This window comes from Nicotiana attenuata, unplaced genomic scaffold (assembly GCF_001879085.1).
Source record: "Nicotiana attenuata strain UT unplaced genomic scaffold, NIATTr2, whole genome shotgun sequence".
Taxonomy (NCBI): Eukaryota; Viridiplantae; Streptophyta; class Magnoliopsida; order Solanales; family Solanaceae; genus Nicotiana; species Nicotiana attenuata.
Genome location: NW_017672113.1, coordinates 136443 through 163001, shown reverse-complemented (window position 1 = coordinate 163001; position 26559 = coordinate 136443). Strand labels below are relative to the sequence as shown.

The window sequence follows — 26559 nt, the reverse complement described above, 5'->3', positions numbered from 1 at the left end:
CTTTTGTACCTGCTTTTTGCTGGTTAATCTCTTCGGTATTCCTTCGATGGCCTTGATCTGGTCCGGATTGACCTCGATACCCCTTTGTGATACTAAAAAACCGAGGAACTTACCCGAGGCTACGCCAAAGGCACATTTTTCGGGATTCAATTTCATTCCATATCGCCTCAATATTTTGAAGGCTTCCTTCAGATGACCAATGTGATCCTCCTTCCTTTTTGACTTCACTAACATGTTGTCGATGTAGACCTCCATAGTCTTTCCGAGTTGTTCTTTGAACTTGAGTCCGAACGGCATAACTCTGTAGCAGTATGTCCTTTGGTGAGTGATAAAGGTGGTCTTTTCTTGATCTTCTTCTGCCATTAGGATTTGGTTGTACCCAGAATAGGCGTCTAGGAAGCTTAATAGTTTGTGCCCCGCTGTTACGTCGATGAGATGGTCGATGTGTGGTAACGGAAATGAATCTTTTGGGCATGCTTTGTTCAGGTCGGTGAAGTCGACACACATCCGCCTTTTTCCGCTCTTCTTTTTTACCATGAGCACATTGGCAACCCACTGAGGGTACTTTGACTCTCGGACGGAACCATTAGCGAGCAGCTTATCGACTTCTTCGCTGACTGCGTCGTTGATTGCGGCATTGAACTTTCTCCTCATTTGCCGCACATGCGGGTAAAGAGGAAGTCGATGTGTGGTGATGTCCTTTGGGATTCCCGGCATATCTGAATGGGAGAAGGCAAACAAATCGGCATTGTTAGTTAAGAACTCATGGAACTTACCTTGTTCTGAGAGGTTGTGACCGATATAAGCTTTTTTTGTGCTGTCAGTGTTGTCCAATTGAACGGGGTCGAGGTCTTCCACAGTTGCCTTGCAGGCTTCTACGACATCCGGGTATTTGATGGCCTCTATTTGTATGTCGGGTTTGGTTCCCGACATGGCTGATTGCTATGCTTCCGCACTTGCTCCCTTTAGTTGTTGGGTGTGTGTAATCTTGGGCGATTCGGTAGCATTCTTGGGCGGTGCGTTGCTCGCCCCGGATGCTGAATATTCCCCATGGGGTAGGAAATTTGATTACTTGATAGAAACTTGAAGGGAAGGCTCGCATGGCGTGTATCCGTGGACGCCCTATGATAGCGTTGTAGGTTGTTTCCTGGTTCATGACGTGAAAAGTCGTTTCCAGAGTGACTCCTACAGCCAGAACGGGCAGCACTATCTCTCCAGAGGTTCGTTCCACTGCATTATTAAAACCCGTTAGCGTTATGCAACGCGGTACTATCTTATCCTCGAGTCTCATCTGCATGAGGACTCGTGGGTGAATAATACACGCGCCACTTCTGTCATCCACCATTATTCTTTTTACATCGGTATCCGCGATACGTAAAGTTATAACCAAAGCGTCATAGTGAGGGAAAGACAAACCGTGGGTATCTGACTTATCGAAGATGATACTATCTTCGAGGTCATCATACCGTTCGTGGGCGACTGTCCGCTTGAGTTTGTGTGTAGTGGTGAATTTCACATGGTTGATTACCGTATCATCGCCGCTGCCAATGATCATTTGTATGACACAAGCTGGTGAAGGTGGTTTTGGGGGTCCTTGAGGTTGATCGCGCCCATGAGCGAAGTTAACCCGTCCTCGATCGCTCAGCAGTTCTTTCAGGTGTCCCTGGTTTAGCATTATTACCACTTCTTGTCGCAAGCCTATGCAGTCTTCGATCTTATGCGCTCTTTCCTGATGGAATTCGCACAGAACGTTCGATCTCCGGGTGCTTGGATCCGACTTCATCTTTTGCGGCCACTGCACCTTTGTGGCGATCTTTTCTAGTGCATACACTATTTCTGAAGGAGAAACGCAAAAATTATGAGCAGACAACAGTGGGGGCATACCTTTCTCATTTCGGTGTGGCACGGTGTGCCAGGGGCGTGACGTTTGCATGTCGTGGAGGAGGTGGGATGGATGTCCGGATGTAGGGCTGATGCCTTTCTCGATTGAAACGGGATAGTTGGTCCCTTCGACCATCATTGCGGCGATCTCTCCTTGTTTCAGTTTGTACTGAGGTTAGCCGTTGGATTGGACCATTTAAGTTGTCCTCATTTGCCCTTACTTCGGCACAATAGGCATTATGGATTTCTTCCCACATGGTGGGAGGGTATTTCATGAGCCTACTTAGCAGTTTGGAAGGTTGCTACCGCCATCCCCTCTGATACGTTAGGTAGGCTCATCCTTACCCTATTGAATCGTGCTAGGAAATCCCGAAGTCCTTCGCCTATCGTTTGCCTAACGGCGAAGATGTCGTTTACCCTGGCTTCTGCGTTTTTTCGCTCCCGCGTGAGCGGTGATGAATTTATCTGCCATCTCTTCGAACGTCGATATCGACCATTTCGATAGTTGGGAATACCATGTCAGTGCTCCCCCTGTCAGGGTTTCGCCGAACTTTTTCAGCAGCACCGATGACACCTGCTCTTTCGACAGATCGTTGCCTTTTACTGCCGTGACGTAGTGGAATATGTGATATTCTGGGTTTGTGGTGCCATCGCATACTTTCAAGTATGGCGGCATTTTGAAGGTTTTTGGAATAGCGTGGGGGACTGCCCCTTCACTGTATGGTTGCTCGACGAATCGGCCAATATCTCGTTTTGGTAGCAACTTCGGAGCGCCCGGTATTTTATCGATCCTTTCTTGATGCTCCTTAATCTGACCACAGAGCGTTTTGTTCTCATTTTCCATTTCTTCCATTTTCTTTAAGATGGCTGCAAGTGCGTCGTTACCTACATTAATGACAGTGTGAGTGTTACCTGCGCGTGGAGTTTCTGGCTCATCGGCGACAGTTGCAGTGTCAGCATGTGTTGTGCCTCCGATATCCCTTTGAACAGGTTTGTCGAGTATGCTGCTCAAGGTGTTTGTTAACCACTCTTCTCATAGCCTTTTCACAGCCGGTGGTACTTCTCCTGCTGCGGATGTTGAGGTTCCCCTCTCGCGCGAGACAGTCACGCTTTCGGTGGGGGGGGGGGGGTGAGGTATCTCCCTCAGGTGTAGTGCTTGGCGTTGTATTTTTGTTGTCTTCCCGGCCGGCTTCGTTGATAGAATCCAGAAGGTTGCTTGTGACGCCTGCTATTGCTTTTAATCTTGCTTCCCCCTTTCCTGCCATTGTTGGTCTTTGCGAGGCCAAGAAGAGATGATTATCCCTTTCAAGGATCTAGACGAAACTAAAATCTCAACTAAAGAAATCCCCACAGACGATGCCAAATTGTTTGATTCAAAAGATATTGGAACCTTTTTGGACAAATAAATCAAAGAGAATGAAGGGGTAAATCTTAGCTAAGTATAATGAACTCTAGAACAAAAGGTATAAACGATGAACACAATGGGAAATATTTGTTGACCTTATGAAGGTCAGTGATCACACATTGAGAATGCCAATCTTTAATGTCGAAAGGGTGTTACAATCAGAATCCTTAGCTCAAAGAGAAAGGAAGTCCTTTAACAAGGCGTTTTCCCACTATATATAAGGGACAACCCCCTTCTGAACCCTAGAAAACATACCATAGGGAATATTCGCGAGTATATTCCTAATGCCTCCTATGGGGCCTACACTACTGCAAAAGTCATCCGTTCTCTGTTTGCTGTCAGCCGTCCTTCGCAGGGCGTCTAGCCATGAAGACCTCATCTTCTGTCGTATTTGTCGACGGCTGTGGTCGTCCAAATTTGGACCCATACAGTAACAATGTCATGAAAGCCGGCAGCCATCTTTTATGAGCATTGACAAGACTGCATTGATATTATATTATGTAGTGAATTTTCATCCTCTCATTTTCACGACATTAATTAGTCTATAAGTTCTATTAAATCCAAACTTACTAGGACAAATACAAGTTATCAACTAGGACAAGTACACGTTATATAGATCTCACGTAACAAATCTATATTAAGTGGTACCTAAGAGATTTTTATAATGGTCAAGTCTATGAGTCCGGAGCATATTTTATAGCCACTCTTTTGTTTTTATAAAAAAATAAATTAAAATTGTATCTTAAAAAGCTACACTAACAACTTGTTTGGATGGTTGTTACATATTGTATTGTATCGTATTGTTACTTTAAATACAATGTTCGTTTTGATTGTTACTTAAATTTTGTCGTATTGTATCGTTAAATCCGTCGTTACGTAACGATGAAATATGCCACTTTATGTAACGACCGATTTGGTATGGTTGCATCGTTAACTTGTCTTTTTCTCTCAATCTCACCCTTCATTATTATTAAATACTTTTTTTTTATCATTTACCCTACCTTTTTTATATACCGTATCATAATTTTTCTTTCTAATATTGCAAGTTTATTCATCATATTACTAGTTCATGATACCATCAAACGACGGCAAAACGACAAAATCCATCCAAACATTGTATTCATCAAACGATACAGTACAGTACAATACAATTCGATACGATACATTATGAAACAATATGAAACAACCATCCAAACAAGCTGTAAACTTCATAAATATATCAAAAATAGAGAAATTGCACCTTGAAATATAAGTTTCCGTTAAATCTTTTTTATTTCCACATTTTCGGATAAAGGTAACAATTTGAGTTTGTTAATTATGTGATAATAGGTGAATTTGACTATAATCACGCACTAAATAATCACCTTCTTGTGAACTTTTAATGTGGAAAATGACAACAAAATGCTCTTATTAGTGCGTTACATGATTTGCAGGTGATATAGGTGTAAGGAAGGCTAAGGAGCGGTTTTGGAGTCAACTATTGATGAAAAGAGGCTAATTGTTGAATTTCCCAAGTAACCCATTCAAAACAGGCCAAAATGCCCGGGTACAAGTTCCACCGCGGTTCTACCGCGACCGCGGTGAAACCGCGGTGGAAGGCAGTCTCTGAAGGTTGAAGATTCCGCGAAGGCGTTTGACCGCGGTTCTACCGCGACCGCGGTAGAACCGCGGTGGGCACAGTAAACTTCGGGGACTTAAGTGTAAAACACGGGATTTTTAGACCTAAACCCTATTTAAAACGCTAGACTTCGCCCAAGAGAGGCAGCTATTAATTTCTAAGGGTTCTTAGCAAGAAAAACAATTGTGAGAAAGTACTCTAAACATCTTTCTTCTTTTCTTTTGATTTTATGATGTATTCAAGCTTAGTTTATTCTCCCATAGTCATGAGTAGCTAAATTCCTTGTCTAAGGCTTTGATGGACCCTATTGAGTGATGAACTTCTTGTTTATGTGAATACAAATTGCTAGTTAAATCTTTATTTGTTCAACTTCATGTTCGTTGTAGTTAATTGACAGGATCCTCAATTAGCTGTGCCTATTTAGTGTGCATAACTTGGAAAAGAGTGCATATTTAGGGTATTGTTGAACAACACCACTCCTAGATTATTAGAGGAATCTATAATTGCGGGTTTAAAGGCGGGATTAGGAATAACGAAGCCTTGGGTGCAATTTAAATTGAATTGTGCGAATTTAAGCAAGCTAGTGTATCTCGGGAGAGTGCAATAGTAGATTACTGTGATTACTCGGGAGAGATTTGCGGTAAGATTAGCGTTCATGATTGATAGAGATGTGTGGGTAAATTTGTATGAGCATAAACAGAAGGGATTTCATCAATAGGGGAAATCATTGCCTTAGCTTTTTTTCATAATTGTTTACAACCCTTCTAATTTAGTTATAGCCTTTTATTTACTTGCAAGTTAGTTATTAAAGAACAATCAACTGAGAATTTGAATATTTGGGAAGCTGGTTCTGAAGACTTGGTGGGTCTGAAGGTAGCAGTTGATAGGTTAACTCTCTGTGGGATTCGACTCCGGACTTGTAAACCGGATTATATTTGCAGCGACCGCATTGTCCTTTTATACGGCATAGTTGGGCGTGATCAAATTTTGGGACGAATACCAAAAGTACTTACTCCTTTCGTCTCAAATTATTTGCCGTAATTTCAAAAAATAGTTGTATCAAATTATTTATCGTTTTAGAAGTTCAGTACAAATTAATAATTTTTTTTATTTTACCCTTAGGGTAGGTAGCATACCCTAATGCAAGCATCACTGACTGATTTCACGACTCGAACGCCTTCGCGTGTTAAAGAAGAACACAACAAATAAAAAGTCCTTACTTTTGAATTTTGATAAACTTAATAATTATTTAGTTATATATTTAAGGGACTATTTTGAAAAGAGGTCATTTTTCATAGTTTTCATCAAATCTAAAAGACAAAATTTGTTAAATATGGAGACAAAAAATGCTCATTTTTTCAAACTTAAAGGCCAAAAATGATGATAAGTATATTTAAGAGACTACTTTGCACCTATCCCAAACATTAGGAACCATTGTTGTCATTTTCTCTAAAAAAAACCCTTCTCAGTTCTCACTCATACGATCCAAAAAAACCTCTGGTTTTTGCCCTCACACTTTCCTTCTTTTCGCCATCCAAGATTCATTCCCAACTCTCAACACATTCAACTATGCGCACCCAAATTGTTCACAAATTCTTTAACCGAAGAATCAATGGAACCCCTTTGAATAGTAGTAAGAGATTTTACGGGGTAATACCAATGGTGATAGAGCACTCTTCAAGAGGAGAAAGGGCTTATGACATATTCTCAAGGCTTTTAAAGGAACGAATTGTTTGCATTAATGGACCCATTGATGATGCCACTTCTCATGTTGTTGTTGCTCAGCTCCTTTTTCTTGAATCTGAGAACCCTTCTAAGCCTATTCACATGTACCTTAATTCTCCTGGTGGTGCAGTTACTGCTGGTTAGTTTTTTCTGCAATTGTTTGTTTCTCTTTGATTTGGGTTTCCTTTTTAACTAAATTTGATTTGGGTTTTTTTGTTTGTTTGTAAAATTTTGGTTTTTTTTTTTTTTTTAAGTTTGATATGCTTTGTGGTTGTGGAAATGAAATTGGGGTTTTAGCTTAAATTGGAAGTGAAAATAGATTTTCAATGTCAAGATTTGATTTTTATCTTGTTCTTGGTTGTCTTTGGGATAAAACAATTGAACTTAGTGTCGGCAGAGTTACTCGGTATCTATGCTGATGGAGGTAGCATGCACCCGGTGGGATAGTCTGAGGTGCCCCCAAATTGGCCCCAGCTTCACTGACATTAAGAAAAAACAATTGTAGGTAGTTTTGTAGAGGTTTAGTTTTTGCGTCTCCATAGAGGAATATAATCTTTAAAGAGAGAAGTAAAAACGAAAAAGTGATTTGTGAAAAGATTTGATTCGTGAGAAGAATAAGTAGATAGCCAAATTATTGTTTTGAGGACAGAAAACATTACATATAACACTTCCATATTGGCTGATTAAGGTTGAGATTCTTTTGTTGTTATATTTACATTAGGTTCAGTGTTACGAGAGTTGGAGCTGTATGTCATTGTAGGGAAAAGTGTTAGATTCAGAAAACACCTAAATTTTCACCAAAGGGCTCCAGTGCACTAAGTTCCTTGAGCCGGGGGTTTATCCGAAACATTCTCTCTACCTTCTCAAGGTAGGGATAAAGTCTGCTTACACTCTACTCCCCAGAGCCCACATTGTGGGATTATACTGAGTTTGTTGTTGTTGTTATTTGCTCCAGTGTACTAAGTTCCCGCTATGCACTGGTTCGGGGTAAGGTCTGGACCATTTGGTTTATTGTAACTTGTAACTAGTCTAGCTTGCATTTTTTCAAGTGTCAGAGGCTATTTTCGTGGTTTGGACTCATGACCTCCTGGTCACATAGCAACAACTCTTACCTATTTTGTGTTTAAAAAAACAGACATTTAGTATTGAAATAAAATGGACTTGTATTGAACGGAATGGATATTGGATAGAGAAGATTCATATTTCCGACTCCACCTAATTTGGGACTTAACTGTTGTTTATTGATAAAAAGCATCAGGACAAAGGGGGAGGTCGTAATCTTTGGGTTCCAGTTAGCTGCTCTTATTTTGTTTGATTTCTTTAGGATGCAATCTTGTCTCATTTATTCCACGACTATTTGTTTGTTCCCATTCCATAGATAGGTAAGTTTCTATCTTTTCCCTTTTGCTTTATTCTTTATTTACAGTATTTCTCAACCTTATAAACAAAAAAAAGCAGTTTCTTGTTATCTGTCTTTCCTTGAATACCATTTTTTAATTAATCATGATTTGCATCAAATTTGCTTTCATATTTGTTATGGGAGTCGGAACTTATAATAAGAGCGCAAGATAACAAACTCCAAGAGTTCTAATTAACCTGCCATGGATGAAAGACTGTATTTAACTGGCAGAAGGATTGACGAACACGCCCTTTGTGTACCGCGTTTCGAACCGTGCGCCAAAACCTTCATAGATCTATTGGTTATTACAAAAAGAGTGTTATAGGTTAACCGGCATATATGTGTTTTAATTCTCTCATACCTCTGATGGATCAAGAGAGAACAAGTGCTTGTTTTGTGTATTTTTGGAGGAAGATACTCGGAGTAGATTTTTAATCTTTTGCAATTTCGACTTCATTTCTCATCTGTGTAATTTGTGCCCTGCTAATACTGAGATAGTAGTAGACGACTGCAGTCAGTGTCATTTATGATTTGACTCCGACGTGCAATCAGCATTATGACTGTGAGACCGTTTTTATATTCAATATGCCTAATAATTATAGAGCCTGTGATAACTTTCAGCGTACTTGGTATAGAGTAGATCTTAAATTATAGTAAAATTTCTTGGGGTCTTACTATAATGACTAGTGGGATTACATTGGCGAAAGATGGACACTAAGGTCTATACTTAGGTTTTCAAACAAAAGAAAGCATCATTGTGCTAATAAAGAACTAAAGGATACATCTTTTTTCCCAGTTTGGACTAGAACTTAATATTACATGTGCAATGTTTGTTGAGAATATGCTTGGTTCTGTATATATGTGGTTATAGCTTGATGTGTACTTTGGTCAGACTATTGTACTAATGCTTTTATCCTGTGATTAAAGCTCGACAAAAAGGTCTGGCATTGGGGTTGCAATGAACTTGAAGCTAAAATAGAATTTGAGGTTTAATTGCGCTTTGTCTAATACCTTGGCAGGACAAAATTGCGAGATCATTTCCTAACTTATATATGTGCTCGTCTTTAAGGACATTGCCATAGTTTTCCTGAAGTGCTGACTCTTTATCTTTTTTGCGCCGCTAGGTCTTGCTATCTATGATACAATGCAGTATATTCGATCTCCAATTCATACTATATGCCTAGGTCAAGCAGCTTCAATGGGATCTCTTCTCTTAGCTGCGGGTGCAAAGGGTGAGAGACGATCTCTCCCTAATGCTTCAGTTATGATTCATCAGCCTTCCGGTGGATATAGCGGGCAGGCTAAAGATTTGACGATCCACACAAAACAGATAGTTCGGGTATGGGATACTTTGAATGACTTATATGCAAAGCATACGGGACAACCTATAGAAATAATTCAAAAGAATATGGATAGGGATTATTTCATGACACCTGAAGAGGCGAAGGAGTTTGGAATAATCGATGAGGTTATAGATGAACGACCAATGGCTTTAGTAACTGATGCTGTTGCAAATGAAGCCAAAGAAAAAGGTTCAAGCTAGAAAAATTGCTGTAATACTCATTTATTGCTCTCTTCGTTAGCATTTACCATCGCTATCTAGTTCTTCATTTTACTTACTGGCGTATTTACTTTCTAGTATTTTATTTGATGAGGCGATATCTCATTACTTTGTTTTCCCAGTTGTTTGCTTTAGTGAGTTTATATGCTGGAATGATTTGAGGTATTAGATAGAAAGCATCCTCTGATTTAACTCCAATTATGATCTTAAAATTCCTGTTCTGAGCTAAGTCTAATAGCAATTGAGGTGCTAGAGCTTTTTACCTTATTCCCTTCTGTAACTTTGGAACTATTTTTGGCAGAACAGGTCTCAGATAAATCTGAAAACCCTAAGGGGTCGTTTGGTTTGAAGACAAGTTATGCTCGGATTAGTTATGCTGGTATTATTTCTTATTGATTGTTTGGTATGTTGTATCAATCCTGGGATTGTTAATTTTATGTTTTATCCTGAGATTACTATCCCACCCTCTGGCAAGTATAAGTTATCTCGGTACTATTTTTAATCATGGGATAACTTATCTCGGGATTAATAACCAAACAAGGGATAAAATGGTACTAAATTTTTATCTAGGATTATTTTACTTCCATCATACTAAACGTAAGGGGTCATTTGGTTGTGAAACAAGTTATTCCATGATTAATTATCCTGGAAGTGGTGATCCTACTCTCCCATAGGGATAAAAACACACTACAATCCCGGGATAACTAATCATGGGATTAGTTACCTCACGATTTTATCCCAACCAAACATGGGATAAATTCATTTCAAATTTAATCCCGGGATTAATTATCTCTTATCCCTCGTACCAAACGAGCCCTTAGTACTTTGCTTGAATAAGTTAGTTATTTTTCCTCCTTTAACTGATTTTCATTTGGTTGCTGACCATTGATTCTTTTGTTTGTTCAATACGAAAAAGAGGTGGAATACTGAATGATTCTTGACTCTACTACTTAATATTCAAAAATTGTCCTAAATAAGAAATGTATTTGGTTTCCATCTCCAAAGGAAGTTTGGTGTAAATTAGTAGAATCTCATGCTGGAATTGGACATCACAATCCACATGAAGTTTTTGTACGACATACGTTGATCTTCCTTGTGAATCTTGTAAGTTTTTTATTTCCTCGCATCTTTCAGAACTTTCTATCAAACATCTTTTATATCTGTGGATGAATGCTCTACTAAAGATACGCTACAAAAGTAAGGCAAAATACACTGAATAATAGTGTCCTTCTGAATAGAAGAAAAACAAAAAAAAGCAGAGGAAAGCTACACAATCTCTTCTGTGATCAATGAAAATTTAACGATGAATCTGTTTTTTTCAATCTTAAATGAATAATAAAGAAGGATTGTCTTAAAATTATAACTAAAGCACCCGTACGAGAAATAAAAGGAAACAAAGCAAGACAAACATAAATTGTCTTCCAACACAATAAAAAATGCACTAGCGTCAGTATCAAGACCTGCACTTCTCCTCTTTGCCTTGCTAGTGAAGTATACGTGAGCTCTGGTTGGGAAAAATGCTTGGACCGTATGTGGACATAAACATATCCAGCAAGAGAGGAAATTGCAAGGACTCAAAGAGGACTACTGGAATGAGGGCTGCTATGCCCACTGGTATGAGTATCCATCCTTTTTTCTGACCAAAAACGAGATAAATTGTAGCACTAGATGCTATCATCAGAGATGTCATTGAAATGAATAGGGTACCCAGGCCTAGAATCAATCTCTCTAAGGAAATCCCCCTCTGCATATCTCGAGGTGAGGATAGACAGGAACATTAGAACAGAGGCAACAGACAGAATGCAGCAGAAACTGCAAAAGCCGTGTTTCATTGGAGAAGAGTGGAAAACCACTGTTTTGATTGTTTCCACCTGGCACGGTAATGGCTGCTGCAAATACTACTGTTGTTGTTAGGGCTGCCACAAATATACAGGAATTTGCAGTTTCTTTCATCCATTTCTCTCCTTCTTTGACCAATTCCTTGTGTTCCTCCGTGAACACCATTTTTGGTGTTTCTCCATTTGAGTTTCTCTTTGTTCTGAGCGTTGGTTGAACAAACTTTTCCACTTCCTACATAAACATAGATACCAACACATATGAATGGAATTGTTGAAGCAAGAATGATATATTTTTTAATAAAAAAACAATTTAAGATATTTTTTGTTGACTCGTCTTTCTCACTTAGTCACTTCACATGTTTATATCCATTAAGGGCCTACATATTCGAATGTTCTAAAAGTTCTTTTATTGTAAGGAGAAAATTTGTAGTCACAGAGATACAACTGATTTGATAAATGGGTGTGGTTGAGCCACATACTATACACATATGTAAACACATTTGACATCGTGATGTGTGATTAAATGGATGTCAAAGGAAAAAGAAAGAAAAACTACTTCGCAAATGGCAGTCATACGTTAATGATATTCTTTTAAGTTCAATTTCTTATCCTTATCATAAAATCCATTTTCAAATGTCTGATTACTTTGGATACCTCCATTGTTTGCACAAGCAAAGCATTGATCCTTCATCACCACAAATGCATTCGTAATTTACAGATCAAAGCTGACATGCAGACAAAACTGTTTTTTCTCATCTTTCCCTTTCATTTCAGACGATGCTAGTCCCTTTCATAGCCCTAATCTCAATGACAATATGCTTGTACATATCCGTCCTAACATTTCCTTTCAATTGGTCGAGTATCTCAAATTATGCACAATTATATTGACTCCCATTTACTTAAAAAGGACCATTCATCATGGATTACGATAGTCTGATATTTCCTTGACAAATTTGCAGCATTTTCAGATGCCGAGGATGCTGACATTCGTCATACTACATTTGACTATGCTGGAAGTTTCTTGGCAATTCACTAATTTCCTAAAATAGCTTATGGTATGAGCTCTATGATACCATTATAAACTATTCTCGGCTTTTAAGGTCTACTCTAATTATTTCCCTTCCAACAACGCGACTTAAAAGCACAACCAGCAAAACCTAAAAAAGAACCGCGCATGAACGTAGTTATGTGAAACTCATACCGAAACCATTGCAATTCACGCTGCATTTGCAAAGCCGCACCTGAGATAAGATTGAGTCGGCTAAGAGGTGCTAGCTTTCCAGCCATATGTAATATGTTGTTCCCTGAAGTGTCTGCACCAGCTGTTACCAAATGTTTATATACACTTAACTGATATATAAGACTAAACACCTTCTCATAACGATTTATTACTGCAAGGTGAAATAAGTTATGGTTCTCAGAATCAACAAACCAGATTGCGTCTGGGTAACGTTCTATAATTTCTTCTATGATTTCAGAAATTCCTGAACCTGCTGCTGAAAGAAGTGCCTTTCTAAGTACTGGCTCAATATCCTCACCCGTAGAGGAATAATGTTTGGTAAGTTCCTCGCAAAGACATTTCACAATATCAAGAGTCTCTTCATGCATTAATTTTGTATCCTTAATGTGTCTGATTGCTCTTGCTGTAAACAAAAAACACTTTCTTAGAACATGATAGGGCACTAACAAATAGTACATCATGTTATGATACATTATCTTAATGCCACAAAGTAAAGCTAAAACTAACAGTCCAACAGCTAACTACGAACCCACAGCAAAACAACTTCAAATATATCAGTCAAGTATAATGTAAGGATGCAATGCAATGCACATGACCGCTACGGCGCGTAGCCCGATCCATTTAATGTCGACGGCGCTCACTGGGGGTGTGTACAGACTCCAGAGGGGCTCCTTCAGCCCAAGCGCAATATAATCATATCATTCGCTGCGACGTGCAGCCCGATCCATACTCAGTCCACAATATGCATATGAGTCACGTAACAGATTCAATTAATTTCCCAATTTCCAATTTATTAAGGAGAATATACTTTAGATATTTAACTTCAGGAAAAGTGACTTAGCGTTTCATAACATTGATTAAACACAGGACTGAGATCAATGATTATACAAAGCATGCTATCACAATGACAATCATCCTCTAAGGATGCTACAGATCGGCACAAGGCCCCAAACACGGCAATAAGCCAAGATATATTCAATACGGGGTGCGTATCAGTTGCCAATATAGAAACATTCTTGTTCGGGATGGACTAAGTCTCAATCCCCAGTCATATCCAATCCAGCACCTGCCATGGGGTGCGAGTCACGCCCTACAATAGCGTCACAATGTGATAAGCCGGGGTTTCAAACCCTCAGGCCATCATATACACCAACTACTCACCTCTAACCGGCCGTAGAATGGTCCGCAGTGCCTTTTCCCTTTGTATCGACCTCCTCGCGCGTCGAATCTAGTCAAAATCACAGCGAATACATAAATATGGGTTAAAGAAACATAACCCAATCAAAAATACTCGAAAAGTACTAAAATTCACGAAGTTGGTAAAACCCGAGCCCCGGGCCCACTTCTCGAAAAATTCCGAAAATCACACCAACAGATTCCTCGTCTCGCCACGAGTCCGTGCATATAAAGTTTGCCAAAATCGGAGCTCGTTTGACCCTCCAAATTCCATTTTTACATCACAGCTTTCCAAGCCCTAGCTTGACCCGTTTTTGATGAATTTTCTACAATTTACATGTAATTTCTACCATAAATTCGAATATTTAGGCCAAGGAACTTACCTCCAAGTGATTCTCAGTCAAAACCCTCGAATTTCCTTGCTCAAAGCTCTTAAGAACGTCAACAATGGAGGAAAAATATGAAAGGGTCGCGGATGAAATATTATTTTAAAACCCTTCTGTCGCCCAGTCCGGTTTTCGCTTCTGCGGTCCCGTAACCGCTTATGCGGGACCGCTTCTGCGGCCATATGACCGCTTATGCGGTTTTTCATTAAAACTCAAGGGCCGCTTCTGCGACACCAATTTCCGCTTCTGCGGAAGCTCACCTCCTGGCCAAACCCGCTTCTGCGACCGCCTGTCCGCTTCTGCGGACTCGCTTAAGCGAAAAGTGTCCCGCTTCTGCGGAACTGCCCAACTCCACTCCAGACCGCTTTTTCGACCGAGATTACGCTTCTGCGGAACCGCTTATGCGGTCCATTTCCGCAGAAGCGAACATACCAGATACCAGCAAAATCTGCCATTTCCTCAACTTGAATTTCATCCCGATAGCCATCCGAAATCACTCCGAGGCCCCCGGGACCTCAACCAATAGCACCAACACACCCCCAGACCATATTCAAACTTGTTCCAATCATCAAAACACTATCGTTAACATCAAAATCATCGAATTACCACGGATTCAAGCCTAAGTTAAACTAAAACTTCCGAAACTTGCATTTGATCTAAAACCCGTCCTAAACACCTCCGAATGATCTGAAACTTTGCACGTATATCCAAAATCACCTAACGGAGCTACTGCAACTCTCGGAATTCCATTCCGACCCTCGGATCAAAATCTCACCTACCATCCGGAATTCGCCAAAATCCAACCTTAGCCAATTCAAGCCTAATTCTACACCGGACCTCCAAATTCAATTCCGATTGCGCTCCTAAGTCACAAATCATCCCCCGAAACTAGTCGAATCATCGGAAATCCATTCCGAGCCTTCTAACTCATAAGTCAACATTCGGTTGACTTTTCCAAACTAACCTTCTCATAAAGAGACTTATTGTCTCATTTCCAACCGAACTCTAACCGAATTACTTCAAATTCTCCAAACACATATAATGAAACATATAGAAGCATAAAACGGGAAAAACGGGGCGGTAACTCCCGTAACGACGGGTCGGGTCGTTACAGGACATAAAATAATAAAATTGATTGCCTAGTGGTCACTCAACTTGTGGTAATTGGCTATCAAAGTCATCTAGGAGTATCTTTTATTTATCTTTCAAAAGTTGTTTTACTTTATTTAGTTAGCTTATGGTCATCTTTGCAACATTTATACTTTTCGATAAAAATTTAATGACGTGTCAAATTAGTTTAAGAAAATAATAATTAAAAGACTAATTTAGAATTTTAAAAAATTAGAAGGTATAGTACTTATAAGTTGAATATATACTATTCAAGGTAACTTAAGTATTAAGAGTATATTACATCCAAAAAGTTTTTCATATTCCTATTACATCTAAAAAGTTGAATGTGTAACCATTGAAGTTAACTAGGTAAAGTAAATCGAATTTTGAAAGACCAAAAAATAAAAATAAAAAGACTTTGATGGCTGATCATCCAGCAATCAACTCTATAATAATAATAATAATAATAATAATAATAATAATAATAATAATAATAATAATAATAGAATAATAATAAGTCACTGTTTATGATGCAGTGAAGCAAAGTGAATTTAAAGTTGACAAGTGCATATTCTGATATGGTTCAATTATTTGATCTAAAAAGTAAGATTTGACTAAATTCAAGAAATTGACATCTTAAAGGTTTGATTTATACTCAGATAAATTGCCAACTCAAAAAAAAAATAATCCAAAATGAAAATGACTCCTCAAATCTAGTATCCTGCTGTGTTCTTTCCGAATCATGAGTTGGAGTCTTTGGCGTATTGAAACAGAATTCAATTCCTCATACAATAAGTTAAAAGTCATTATCATGTACTATAATATTTGGGGATTTCCTTGTATGTATGAATTAAAATTTGATTATCATTCAATTTGTCGCTTTAATAATTATGGAAAGTAGAAAAATTGACACAGTATAAATAGACCAAATCAACAGATCTGGTAGAATTCGGAGATATCCTGTTCCCACTTGTAGTAGCCTACTAGGACTGTAAAATTCTCGGAAATAAATCAATAATTTGTCCACGTGTAAATTGGAGACTTATATTCAGTATTAATTAAAACAACTTTTTATGTTTTTAAAATATTTTTATTTAAGTGTTTACGATATTTTTACTTTTATTCCAAATTACATTACACATAAAATAGTACTTAAATTTTGAGTAAGTTATATATGTACAGTAATATTTACGTGAGAAATAAAATAGTAACAGAACATTGACTTAGTGATATATAATTTTGTATGTAGAATCAAATGTTGTTTTAGCAGCGCCAAATCTTAAGTTGTGATTATGTTTTCTATGTGAACCAAAAATACACCATACGAGTATACATTCATAAAAGGAGAAAACGTATGTGCATTAATTATTCGAGCTATCTATAAGACTAGTGTTATGAATTATGGTAAGTATTTGAGAACAAGAAAACAAATAAGACTTAACCTTACCCTACTGAGCACTAGTGGTGAGCACCGTCCACTTCCAACCAAGAGGTTGTGAGTTCGATTCGTCCCAAGAGCAAGGTGGAGAGTTCTTGGAGGGAGGGAAAAAAAGTATTTGACCTCACAATGATATTTACACTAAATTAAATAATTTAATTCTAATCATTCAAGATTTACTGAATGCACTAAGGAGCGGAATAAGGTGTATTAGTAATGCACGGATTAGTAATGCATGTATTAGTAATGCAAACATATAGTTATGCAGATATTATTTCTTATCTACTATTTGGTGTGATGTATTAAAATTATAATGCATAATTTTTAAGAAAAATAGTTGTTTACAAAAGTGCCCTCCATATTCTCTAGCTTTAAGGGGCTTTATGAATAATTTTATCTTTAACCATACTAATGCATGCATTAATAGTCTTGGTATTACTAATGCCATGGTTTTCTATGCATTACTTATACATAGGATAATATCAAGTATGATGTATAACTAATACAAGTATTAATTATACAAATGTTGAAAAAATGTACCAAACAAGGTATTAGTAATGCGTAGAGCTAATGCTTGCATTATTTTTTCTAATAACTCCTACCAAACTACCCCTAAGTATTTATGCCTAACTTCAAGCAAAGGCGAATATAATTTTTAGTATCGGATTCATCTGAATTCAGTGCAATGCATAAGTTTATATGTATGAGCCCATAATTTTAGAACTGTAATAATATGCATAGAAATTTAAATATTGAATCCACAAAAGAATTGCTTACGATTTGATAGAATTCACTAGTTTTAACCTAAACTTTATATTTGTGTCAAAATGTCCACTTTATATTATCCTACATAATTTATTCAAAACCAAATAAAGTGCTTTTTTTTTAAAATCCAAAATTCATAAGCTCAAATCCTAACTTCCTTCAATAGAAAAGTATAGTGGAGTCCTAACTCCATATATAAAGAAATATTTTATTTAATTGCAGAATAAATAGTTGTCATAGTTGATTGTCATTCCTCTAACAATATTGAGAAAAAGTTACCAAAATTGGATAGGACTTTCTATTTCTTCTAATTTGAGTAGGACTTGGATACAGTATATACAAGGTATAAAAAGACCAAATCCAAGAATTCGGAGTTATCCCATTTAAGATAGAAACAGAAAAGTATAACTAGAGAAACTTCATAGAAACAACCTGTGTACAAGTAAACAAGAGACGTGCGCTACGAAACAAAATAAAAAAAAAAATAAAAACAAGGCGTTGGTCCACTACTGCTAAAAGCTTAAACAAGCAAAAGCTTCTTCATTGTCCAACCTACCTTTTCTGCCCCGCTTCTTCTACCCGGAATCCAGCACACAGACTCAGGAATCTCAAGTAATGCACCAAAAACTAAGCGGCACTTGAACAGGTGCCACATACTCTCTTTATTCTTTTTTTCTTTTGTTTGCGTTGATTTCGTGTTAAATTTGGGACGATGACGACCCTTTTGTTGTTAATATGATTTGAGTCTTTCCGTTTTTATATACATTTGTAATGTTATTTGGTTCTATATAATTATGGGTGAGGAGAATGCGCTTAATATGTTTCAAAACAGTCTGTTATTGGGTTTCTGTAGTTCTGATTATACACAATGTTTTTTAATTTTGGCTTTTGACTTCCTGGATGTTAGCAAAAAGGTGTTGATTAAAGATTGGACTCAAATTGAAGTCTTTGACAGATATTACAAACTACAGGCACGTTGTAACTTGAAATTCAAGTGTTTCTTGCCTTAATTTTGATAATGTTGGATTTATATTTTATGATTTGGCAATATTACTTGTATCTTTTTACATTTTTGAGCTTTGTTTCATCTTATAACCTGCAATTAACCAGTCAGGAGTGGGTATAGAGAGAAGTTTTCCCTTCCCTTTTGCCGCTTTAACAGATTTTTTTGGGGTTTTCTATTATCTCTTCAATTTTTTCTTCTTTCTTTTTGACAGGTAGAGGGTTCAGGAAGGGGTTTGTAGGATGGGTAATATACAAACATTTGTTCTAGTTTTGACTACCCGATTCAATAAAAGAAACCTGATGTCAAAACGAATTCTAGTGATCAACTTTTGAAAGATATAAGTTTTATTGAACTTATATTCATACATGACTAGTCCTGTGATAGGTACTCAAATATGAGCTTTTCTTGGTTGATCTTAATGATTGGTTGGTGAACACCCTGGCTTGGCCGAACTAGAAACATATACTGATGCAATCACACAATAATGAGTCACACAGGCTTGGCCCCGAAGAGCTTTGATGTTTACAACAGTCTAGTGTTGCACTGTTTAATCCCAATATCATCCTTTGCTCCCTTATGATTAATTTCAGCTATGCTTCTTCACTTGCAAACTCCAGCACATTCTTGTGTTGACCATTTTAGTAGTGGTTACCAGGTTGAACCTAGATAAGACTTTGGTGTTCTTTTCAACCTACTACTGTTGGATAAACTTTTACCAATATCATGAAACTTTTTTCATGGTTTATGTGAAATGCAACTTGTTAGGAGTGTGTTTGGTCTAACTGTATGTATTAGCCTTTAAGTTTGGTCACCTTTCATTTTTAATATCTTGTTGCCAATAAATGTGTTAAAAGTTCGTTGTTAAAATAATTGATTTGGTCTATAGATCTCATGGGTGGCAAGAGTTCAAAGAGATCAACAACTGGTCGATATGCATCATTTGGGTCCAGTTCACATTCAGGTTATCAAGGCTATCCACAGTCACCATATACTCAACCAAGCTACAATTATCCCCCGCCACCTCCTTGTCAAACATATGGCGGTCCACCTCCTGAGTCAAGGAAAAGGCTTGAGAGGAAATATTCAAAGATAGATGATGACTACCACAGCTTAGAGCAGGTAAAGTGAAACACTTTCAATTTATAAATGAGTAGAAGGATAAAACTTCGGCAAGTTTATGATACTTTGGAATATCGACCATAATCTCCTCAACCTGTTTTATTTGTTAACAATAGTCCATAATGCTTCTGGCTGGGCATGCTGAAAGTGAGCATTTGTTCATCACATTCCGCATCAAGATATTTATGCTGTCATCTGTGGAAGTTACAAATGCAGTAATGAACTTTGAATATGGCATCAGTTTTATGTTAATTCATGCTGAAATATGCGGTAGCATGCAATAGTATACCTGTATGTTTTTCTGCCATTCACATCTAAATTCTGTTCGCAGCTGCTTTGTAAGATTACAATGTGCATATGTAAAAGATAAGTCAATACAAGCTTTGGTTGTACTGGATACCATTTTCAGATCTAACTAGTTGATTCGAGTTATTTTCTATGTCAATACGTTCGACCCTCATAGTTATTCTGCTCCCTTCTTGGAAAAAGAGTCTAAATGTCTTCCTGTATCCTACTTTTATCTTTGGTGAAGCAACTTGTTATCTAACTTTGCACATATGTTTTTGCACCAAAAAAGTTATCTTATTGAGAATGTCAATTGTTGTTTGTCAACTATAGGCTGCTAATGCACCTTATCCTAAATAAAATGGTTGGTGAATAATTGTCAATCAAACTCTTGATATGGTGCCACATTTAAGTTTATTGGCAAGTAAACACGAAATTAACTTTGTCACTAGAATTGAGAATTATAGCTGATGCGGTTTTTCCATGACTCTTTTGGACCAAATATTCTAGTTGTGTCATGTTGAATGTTTTGAGTCAGGAAGTTTGAAATTTCTTATTTATGGAACCTATTTACTTTTTCATCTTATGGAACTTACGAGATAGGTTTTTTATCCGGTTATTTATATTGCTTGACTGACTTTCTTTTCTAGGTTACTGATGCCCTTGCACGTGCTGGGCTAGAGTCTTCGAACTTAATTGTTGGCATCGATTTTACCAAGAGCAATGAGTGGACTGGTAATACTTCAATCTGTGATAGGATACTTATGTTTGACTTTTTTTAAAAATGAGAATACTTATATTTGACTTACAACACTGTCCATCTAATCTACTCCTGAACTAGGTGCAAGGTCATTCCACCGGAAAAGTTTGCATCACATTGGTGATCAGCAAAATCCATATGAACAAGCAATATCCATCATTGGGAGAACATTATCAAAATTTGATGAGGACAACCTGATTCCTTGTTTTGGATTTGGAGATGGTACTTCTCTAAACACCTAATTTCTAATTGGACCTTTTTAAATCACAGAGGTCTTATGTGATTGTGTCATTGGCAGCCTCAACACATGATCAAGAAGTCTTTGGTTTCTATCCGGATGACAAATATTGTAATGGATTCGAGGAAGTACTGAGTAGATATAGAGAATTGGTTCCTCAATTACGGCTCGCAGGTGCAGCTTGAGTCTTCTTTTGTATTTGCCTTTTTTCTGATTGCCTGCAGTGGGTATACTTCTGCATTTCTGCTTCATGACACTTTCATCTTTACAGGACCAACATCATTTGCTCCTATTATTGAAATGGCAATCACTATTGTTGAGCAGAGTGGCGGCCAGTACCACGTTTTATTGATAATAGCGGATGGACAGGTAGATATGCTGTCTCGCTATAACACAAAAATATGGAATATTTATCAGCCGATTCATTTTGTGTATTTTCTAGTTTCTGGTGCTTTAATACTACTTAGTCTATTTGTTACAAATCAGTTGACGGGTAGTTGCATTCTACAAAGAAAACAGATGAATGAGATTTTGAAAATGGTTTAAAATTTGATCTTGGATAATCATAAACGAATGTGTGTAACAGTGGAGAACTTTAGTTAAAAATAGGTCTTCAGATTTGTACCAGAAAAGAATATGTGTGTGTGTGTGTGTGTGTGTGTGTGTGTGTGTGTGTGTGTGTGCCCGCGTGTGTATTGTGAGTGGTATGCGCAACCAGTGATCGACTGTCAAAGGATAAGCAGAGCCTGAAGTATGTATCAAAGGTATCCACCCTTAACATTGTGCTTATCACCTCCCAAGCAATGGATTGGGTTGGAGGCTATGCCAAACCGAAGTAGATAATTCCACGACCTAAATGAAAGTGTAAATAACAGTAAAGCTGTTTGGTGGTTGTGGTAATCTTTAGGACCATCACGCTGTAAAATGTCCAGCTTTCAAAATTGTGTTCAGATTCTCTTCCAATTGCACCCTTTTAATTCTCACATATTTTAGAGATCTTGAAAATGGAAGTCCCAAGTTTCTATGCCATATATCTGCCTTTAAAGGAGCAAATCATGGTTCTTGAAAGAATTTAAGACAGTGGTTTACTTTGAGATGTGTGAGCTTTTGTGCCTTCTTCATTTGTATGGGCGTGTATCTAATTGTTTCAATTTTAGAGGAGTAGAAGAGAGATTGGTAGTGACATACACTGTCAATATTTCAGCTAGCGCAGTCCTATGTAGAGATACATGAAAGAGGAGAAACATTCCATAAAGCTTTGAGTGACTTCCCATAGAATTTTGGTGGAAGAACTTTATCTTTGTTTTGCCGATAATATGACAATAAAAAATGAATCTGTCAGTATTCAGTACACATGATTTTAAGCAACACATCTGACAGGAACAATCTGCTTTACATGTGAATGTTGCAGTTAACTAGTTCCAGCCAAAATGGTTTATCAACGGCTTATCTAAATTGAAATGAGACTAATTACAGGTTACAAGAAGTGTAGATACTGTGCGTGGTCAATTAAGCCCTCAAGAGAAGAGAACAGTTGAAGCAATTGTGAAAGCAAGGTAACTTTTTCACTGTAGTTAAAATTCTTTGATAATGCTATTTCCAGTTCATTCTTGAATTTTTTTTTATGTTTATTTGCAGTGAATATCCCTTGTCTATTATTTTAGTTGGGGTTGGAGATGGGCCATGGGACATGATGAGGGAATTTGATGACAATATCCCTGCTCGAGCCTTTGACAATTTCCAGGCAAGTAATTGCTGCTGCTTTTTTTTTTCCTGTCCTTGATGGTATTGATTTGTTTTCCCTAATTGCCTTAAGTTTCTGGTTTCCTCATCAACTTTTTGTTCTTTTCAGTTTGTTAATTTCACAGATATCATGTCAAGAACTGTGGACCGGTCCCGGAAAGAAGCAGAGTTTGCCTTAGCAGCATTGATGGAAATACCTTCTCAGTACAAAGCAACTCTGGAGCTGAACATTCTGGGGTACAAATCGAATGCTCATTGTTAATTTGCTGCTAGTGGACACTGAAATTTAATAGTACTCAAATTCCTTCTGAAAAAGCTGATAGTGGAATTTATTTTCAGTTAATTTTCTACTTCACTCTTCAGTGTTCATTTTGTTTCTTATTTTGGTTTGCCTTTTTTGAGCAGTGCTCGTAGAGGGAATGAAATTGACAGGATTCCTCTCCCCCCTCCTCGCTACGGTGCAGCTTCTTTTGGTACATCAAAACCTTCACAAAGCAATAGTTACCGTCCAAGTGCGCCTTCTAGCACTAGCAGACACAATTCGGCTGTTGGATCAAGTCATCCTGCAAGTTCTGCAGATAATCATGTAAGCAGCAGTTTTTCTGTTTATTTTATCTTCTACTCTTGATAACCACTTAAAGCATGAAGGCTCATTCTGAACCAATTTTATCAAATATCAGGTTACGTTGTTGACCTTTCAAATTGATTTGGATTATCTTATTTATTCATCTCCCTTTTCTTTTTATTTTTTTTATTTTTTTTTACTTTCATTAGACCAGTCAATAAAGGAATGGCAGAGTAGTTGATCCCGACCCTTGCCGGTTTTTTATGTTTGATTCCATAATTTGAAGTAATTTCAGAATCCTTATTATAACAAATTTTTTCACCTCTTATTGTTTGACAGCTCTGTCCCATCTGCATAACCAATCCAAAGGACATGGCATTTGGTTGTGGACACCAGGTATAGTCGTACAGATTCTCAATTTCCTTCTCAGGTAGCAGTAGTAAAACTACATATATTGACATGAACTCATTTGCTTGCAGACATGTTGTGAATGTGGGCAAGATCTTCAGTTGTGCCCCATCTGTCGGGACAGCATTCGGACTAGGATAAGACTTTACTGAGTCACTTCTTGTGGCTGAAGAATAATTTGCTGCTAAGAAAGTCTCAGATTCTTATGTTACTGGGAGCAGTTTATTAAATTATATTCTTGCTGATGGATCTCAGTTTGTCAGCAGTATAAATGTCTTTTTGTTTTTAGAGATGTTACATTTCAGTATTTTGCCCTGTACATAGATTTTCTACTTTCTATTTAAGGTTACTCATTGTTCATTGAAACTGGTGCTCAATGTGCAAAGATAATCTGCTTTCACCTGTGTTCAAGGACACACTCAATGACTTATCGGCTGCATTGCTTGAGGAATTGTTTCACAAAAATTTAGACGAATTGCTTCTAGATTGAGTAGAAAAGAGATATATGGAAGTTCTCTTCTCTGTGCGTCATTATGTCCATCATTTCTTATGTGAGATTTGACGGTTATCAAGTTTCTGAGCCACTTTTTTTCTGTATATTTTCCTATAAGTCATCTTGGAAGTCACAATTTTAAATTGAGGTATAAACTTTCTGGCAGAATGGATGAGTCTTGAGTGTGTAAACGAATGTTTGGTGCTCCCTCTCTTAGTGATGAATCGTTGTCTACTAAAGGTTCATGTGGCAAGAACTACCTAACCATTACCATTCTTAGTTGAATATTTGACCCCAATTAGTTGGATATTAGTATTTGATTTCTCATTTGCGTGACTTTTTGCCGAAGACCCTATATAAACACTTCCTTTAAAACCATAGTAATGCATTCGACACAAATTTCTCTTGAGCTTTTTCTCCATGGAGAAGCACTCGCAGATTCTAGTCAACTGCTTCGTCACTGCAGCTCTTTTACTGCACTGTCTTATTTCATGCAGAGCAAAAGATGTGTTCTGCAGGAAAAGGGACATGGAAGCTATTGCTGAACAACACGGGAGTTGTCGGTGGACATATGGTTTTAACTCATTGGAACACTGTGATACTATTTGATCGGAGTGGGTTGGGCCAATCAGGATTGCAGCTACATCATCGGTTCAATGGAACAAGATGCAAGGGCACTCGTGGTGACTTGGCAGACTCAACTTGCTATGCTCATTCTGTTGAGTACAGCATTTCCAACAACAATGTTAGGCATTTGAATATCATGTCCGACACTTTTTCCTCTTCTGGTTCCATCTTCAGCGATGGAAGGATCGTTCAATCAGGTGGCTTTAGAGACGCTTCGCGAAAGATTCACTACTTTGAGCCTTGTGAAACTGGTGATACTTGTGATTGGAGGGTGGAGAAGAAACACTTGTCTGAAAACCGTTGGTTTGCTTCCAGCCAAATCCTCCCCGCGGATGACAGGATCATTGTTGTTGGAGGGAGAGGGTCCTTTACGTATGAGTTTGTCCCAAAGATGTCAACAAATAAAAAGGCTTTTGATCTTCCTTTCTTGCAGCTAACTTATGATTGAAGGTGGAAACAATCTTTATCCTATTGTTCACCTTTCCTCTGATGGCAATTTGTTCATTTTTGCCAATAGGGATTCTATTCTTTTCAATTACAAGCAAAACAAGGTTGTAAAGAAATTCCCAAGGATTAACGGATTGGGGTCAAGGAGTTATCCAAGCACAGGATCATCAGTTATTCTTCCACTGGATCACAAAGATGGGTTCCACAAAGTGGAGGTTATATTATGATATGCGGAGCGGCAGCTTCAGGGGAGAATGCAGCTGCTCGACAGGGCAGATTCTTGACAGGTCTAAGCAGTTGCGGAAGAATGGGGGATCACTGGACATAAGCATCAGTGGAAGATGGAAAACATGCCAGGGCCACGCCTAATGCACGATATGGTGCTTCTTCCAACAGGACAAGTGCTAATCATAAATGGCGCGAAGAAGGGTTGTGCTGGATGGCAAAATGCAGTCACCCCATCTCTTGAACCTTACCTATATAACCCAAGGAAAACTCTGGCAGAAGGTTTTCTGTTCTGAAATCCACTAGAATCGCGAGAATGTATCGTTCATCAGCAGTACTTCTACCTGATGGAAGTGTACTAGTTGCTGGAAGCAATCCAAATAATCAATACATTTACAAAAATGTAAGTCACCCTACTCAACCCCGGTTACAGGCATTCGTCCCGAGATTATATGGACAGGAAATATAGTCATCAAAGGCCTCATAATGTGTCCATTGACAGCAATGGCAAGGAAGGAATTGCTTGTGGTGACGAATTTGTGGTTCGTTTTTTGCTCTAGGGAGTAAGCCTAGTAAATATATAGCTTTTAGTGCATATGCGCCTCCGTTTACAACTCATTCCCTATCAATGAATCAAAGGTTGTTGAGACTAAGGTGCAAACATATGGTAAGGGATGAGAATGGTTGGTGGAATGCTACTGTGGTAGCTCCTCCCTCTGCTAAGGTTGCACCCTACAACAACAACAACAACAACTACCCAGTGTAGTCCCACAAGGTGGGGTCTGGGGAGGGTAATACGTACACAGGCCTTACCCCTACCCGAAAGGGCAGAGAGGTTGTTTCCAATCGACCCTCTGCTTAGGAAAAGGAAAAGGAAAACAAAAACAAAAAACAAAAAGCAAAAGAGCATTAGTAACTCCAGCAGAGATCACATAAATAATTATCTAAACATAAACCATAAAAAAATGGCATGCAAATATATCGACCAGTAACTACCATAAGGGGGCACAATACAATACACAGATCATCTATGGAGACGCCCTACCCCAAACCCCCCCCGCCCCCCCGACGAGAAGTAACGAAAATTACTAGAACGCCCTA

General features: G+C 38.0%; 3 protein-coding genes and 1 pseudogene across 4 annotated transcripts; 3 read left to right on the top strand and 1 right to left on the bottom strand.

The window, feature by feature from the left end:
* Positions 1–6360: 6360 nt before the first annotated feature.
* On the top strand, positions 6361–9939 carry LOC109211902 (ATP-dependent Clp protease proteolytic subunit 2, mitochondrial-like). The gene is made up of 2 exons (XM_019375496.1): positions 6361–6768; positions 9153–9939. Exons 1-2 carry the CDS (start codon positions 6474–6476, stop codon positions 9569–9571), a joined length of 714 nt encoding a protein of 237 aa, XP_019231041.1. The 5' UTR covers positions 6361–6473; the 3' UTR covers positions 9572–9939.
* Positions 9940–10972: 1033 nt separating this feature from the next.
* Positions 10973–13035, bottom strand: LOC109211895 (ankyrin repeat-containing protein NPR4-like). Its single transcript, XM_019375488.1, has 4 exons — positions 12629–13035; positions 12082–12112; positions 11338–11659; positions 10973–11260 (listed from the first exon to the last, which is right to left on the bottom strand). The coding sequence occupies exons 1-4, from the start codon at positions 13033–13035 to the stop codon at positions 11073–11075; spliced, it is 948 nt and encodes a 315-aa protein (XP_019231033.1). The 3' UTR covers positions 10973–11072.
* A 4946-nt stretch (positions 13036–17981) lies between these two features.
* On the top strand, positions 17982–24056 carry LOC109211897 (E3 ubiquitin-protein ligase RGLG2-like). Of its 2 annotated transcripts, XM_019375490.1 has the most exons (13): positions 17982–18188; positions 18450–18513; positions 19435–19667; positions 20603–20687; positions 20794–20934; positions 21011–21124; positions 21222–21319; positions 22427–22506; positions 22589–22694; positions 22803–22930; positions 23099–23279; positions 23598–23654; positions 23738–24056. In XM_019375490.1, exons 3-13 carry the CDS (start codon positions 19440–19442, stop codon positions 23816–23818), a joined length of 1299 nt encoding a protein of 432 aa, XP_019231035.1. In that variant the 5' UTR covers positions 17982–18188; positions 18450–18513; positions 19435–19439; the 3' UTR covers positions 23819–24056. The 2 variants fall into 2 exon arrangements, with proteins under 2 accessions (XP_019231035.1, XP_019231034.1); XM_019375489.1 differs by lacking the exon at positions 18450–18513.
* A 141-nt stretch (positions 24057–24197) lies between these two features.
* LOC109211894 overlaps positions 24198–26559 on the top strand; it is a 3175-nt pseudogene continuing 813 nt past the window's right edge.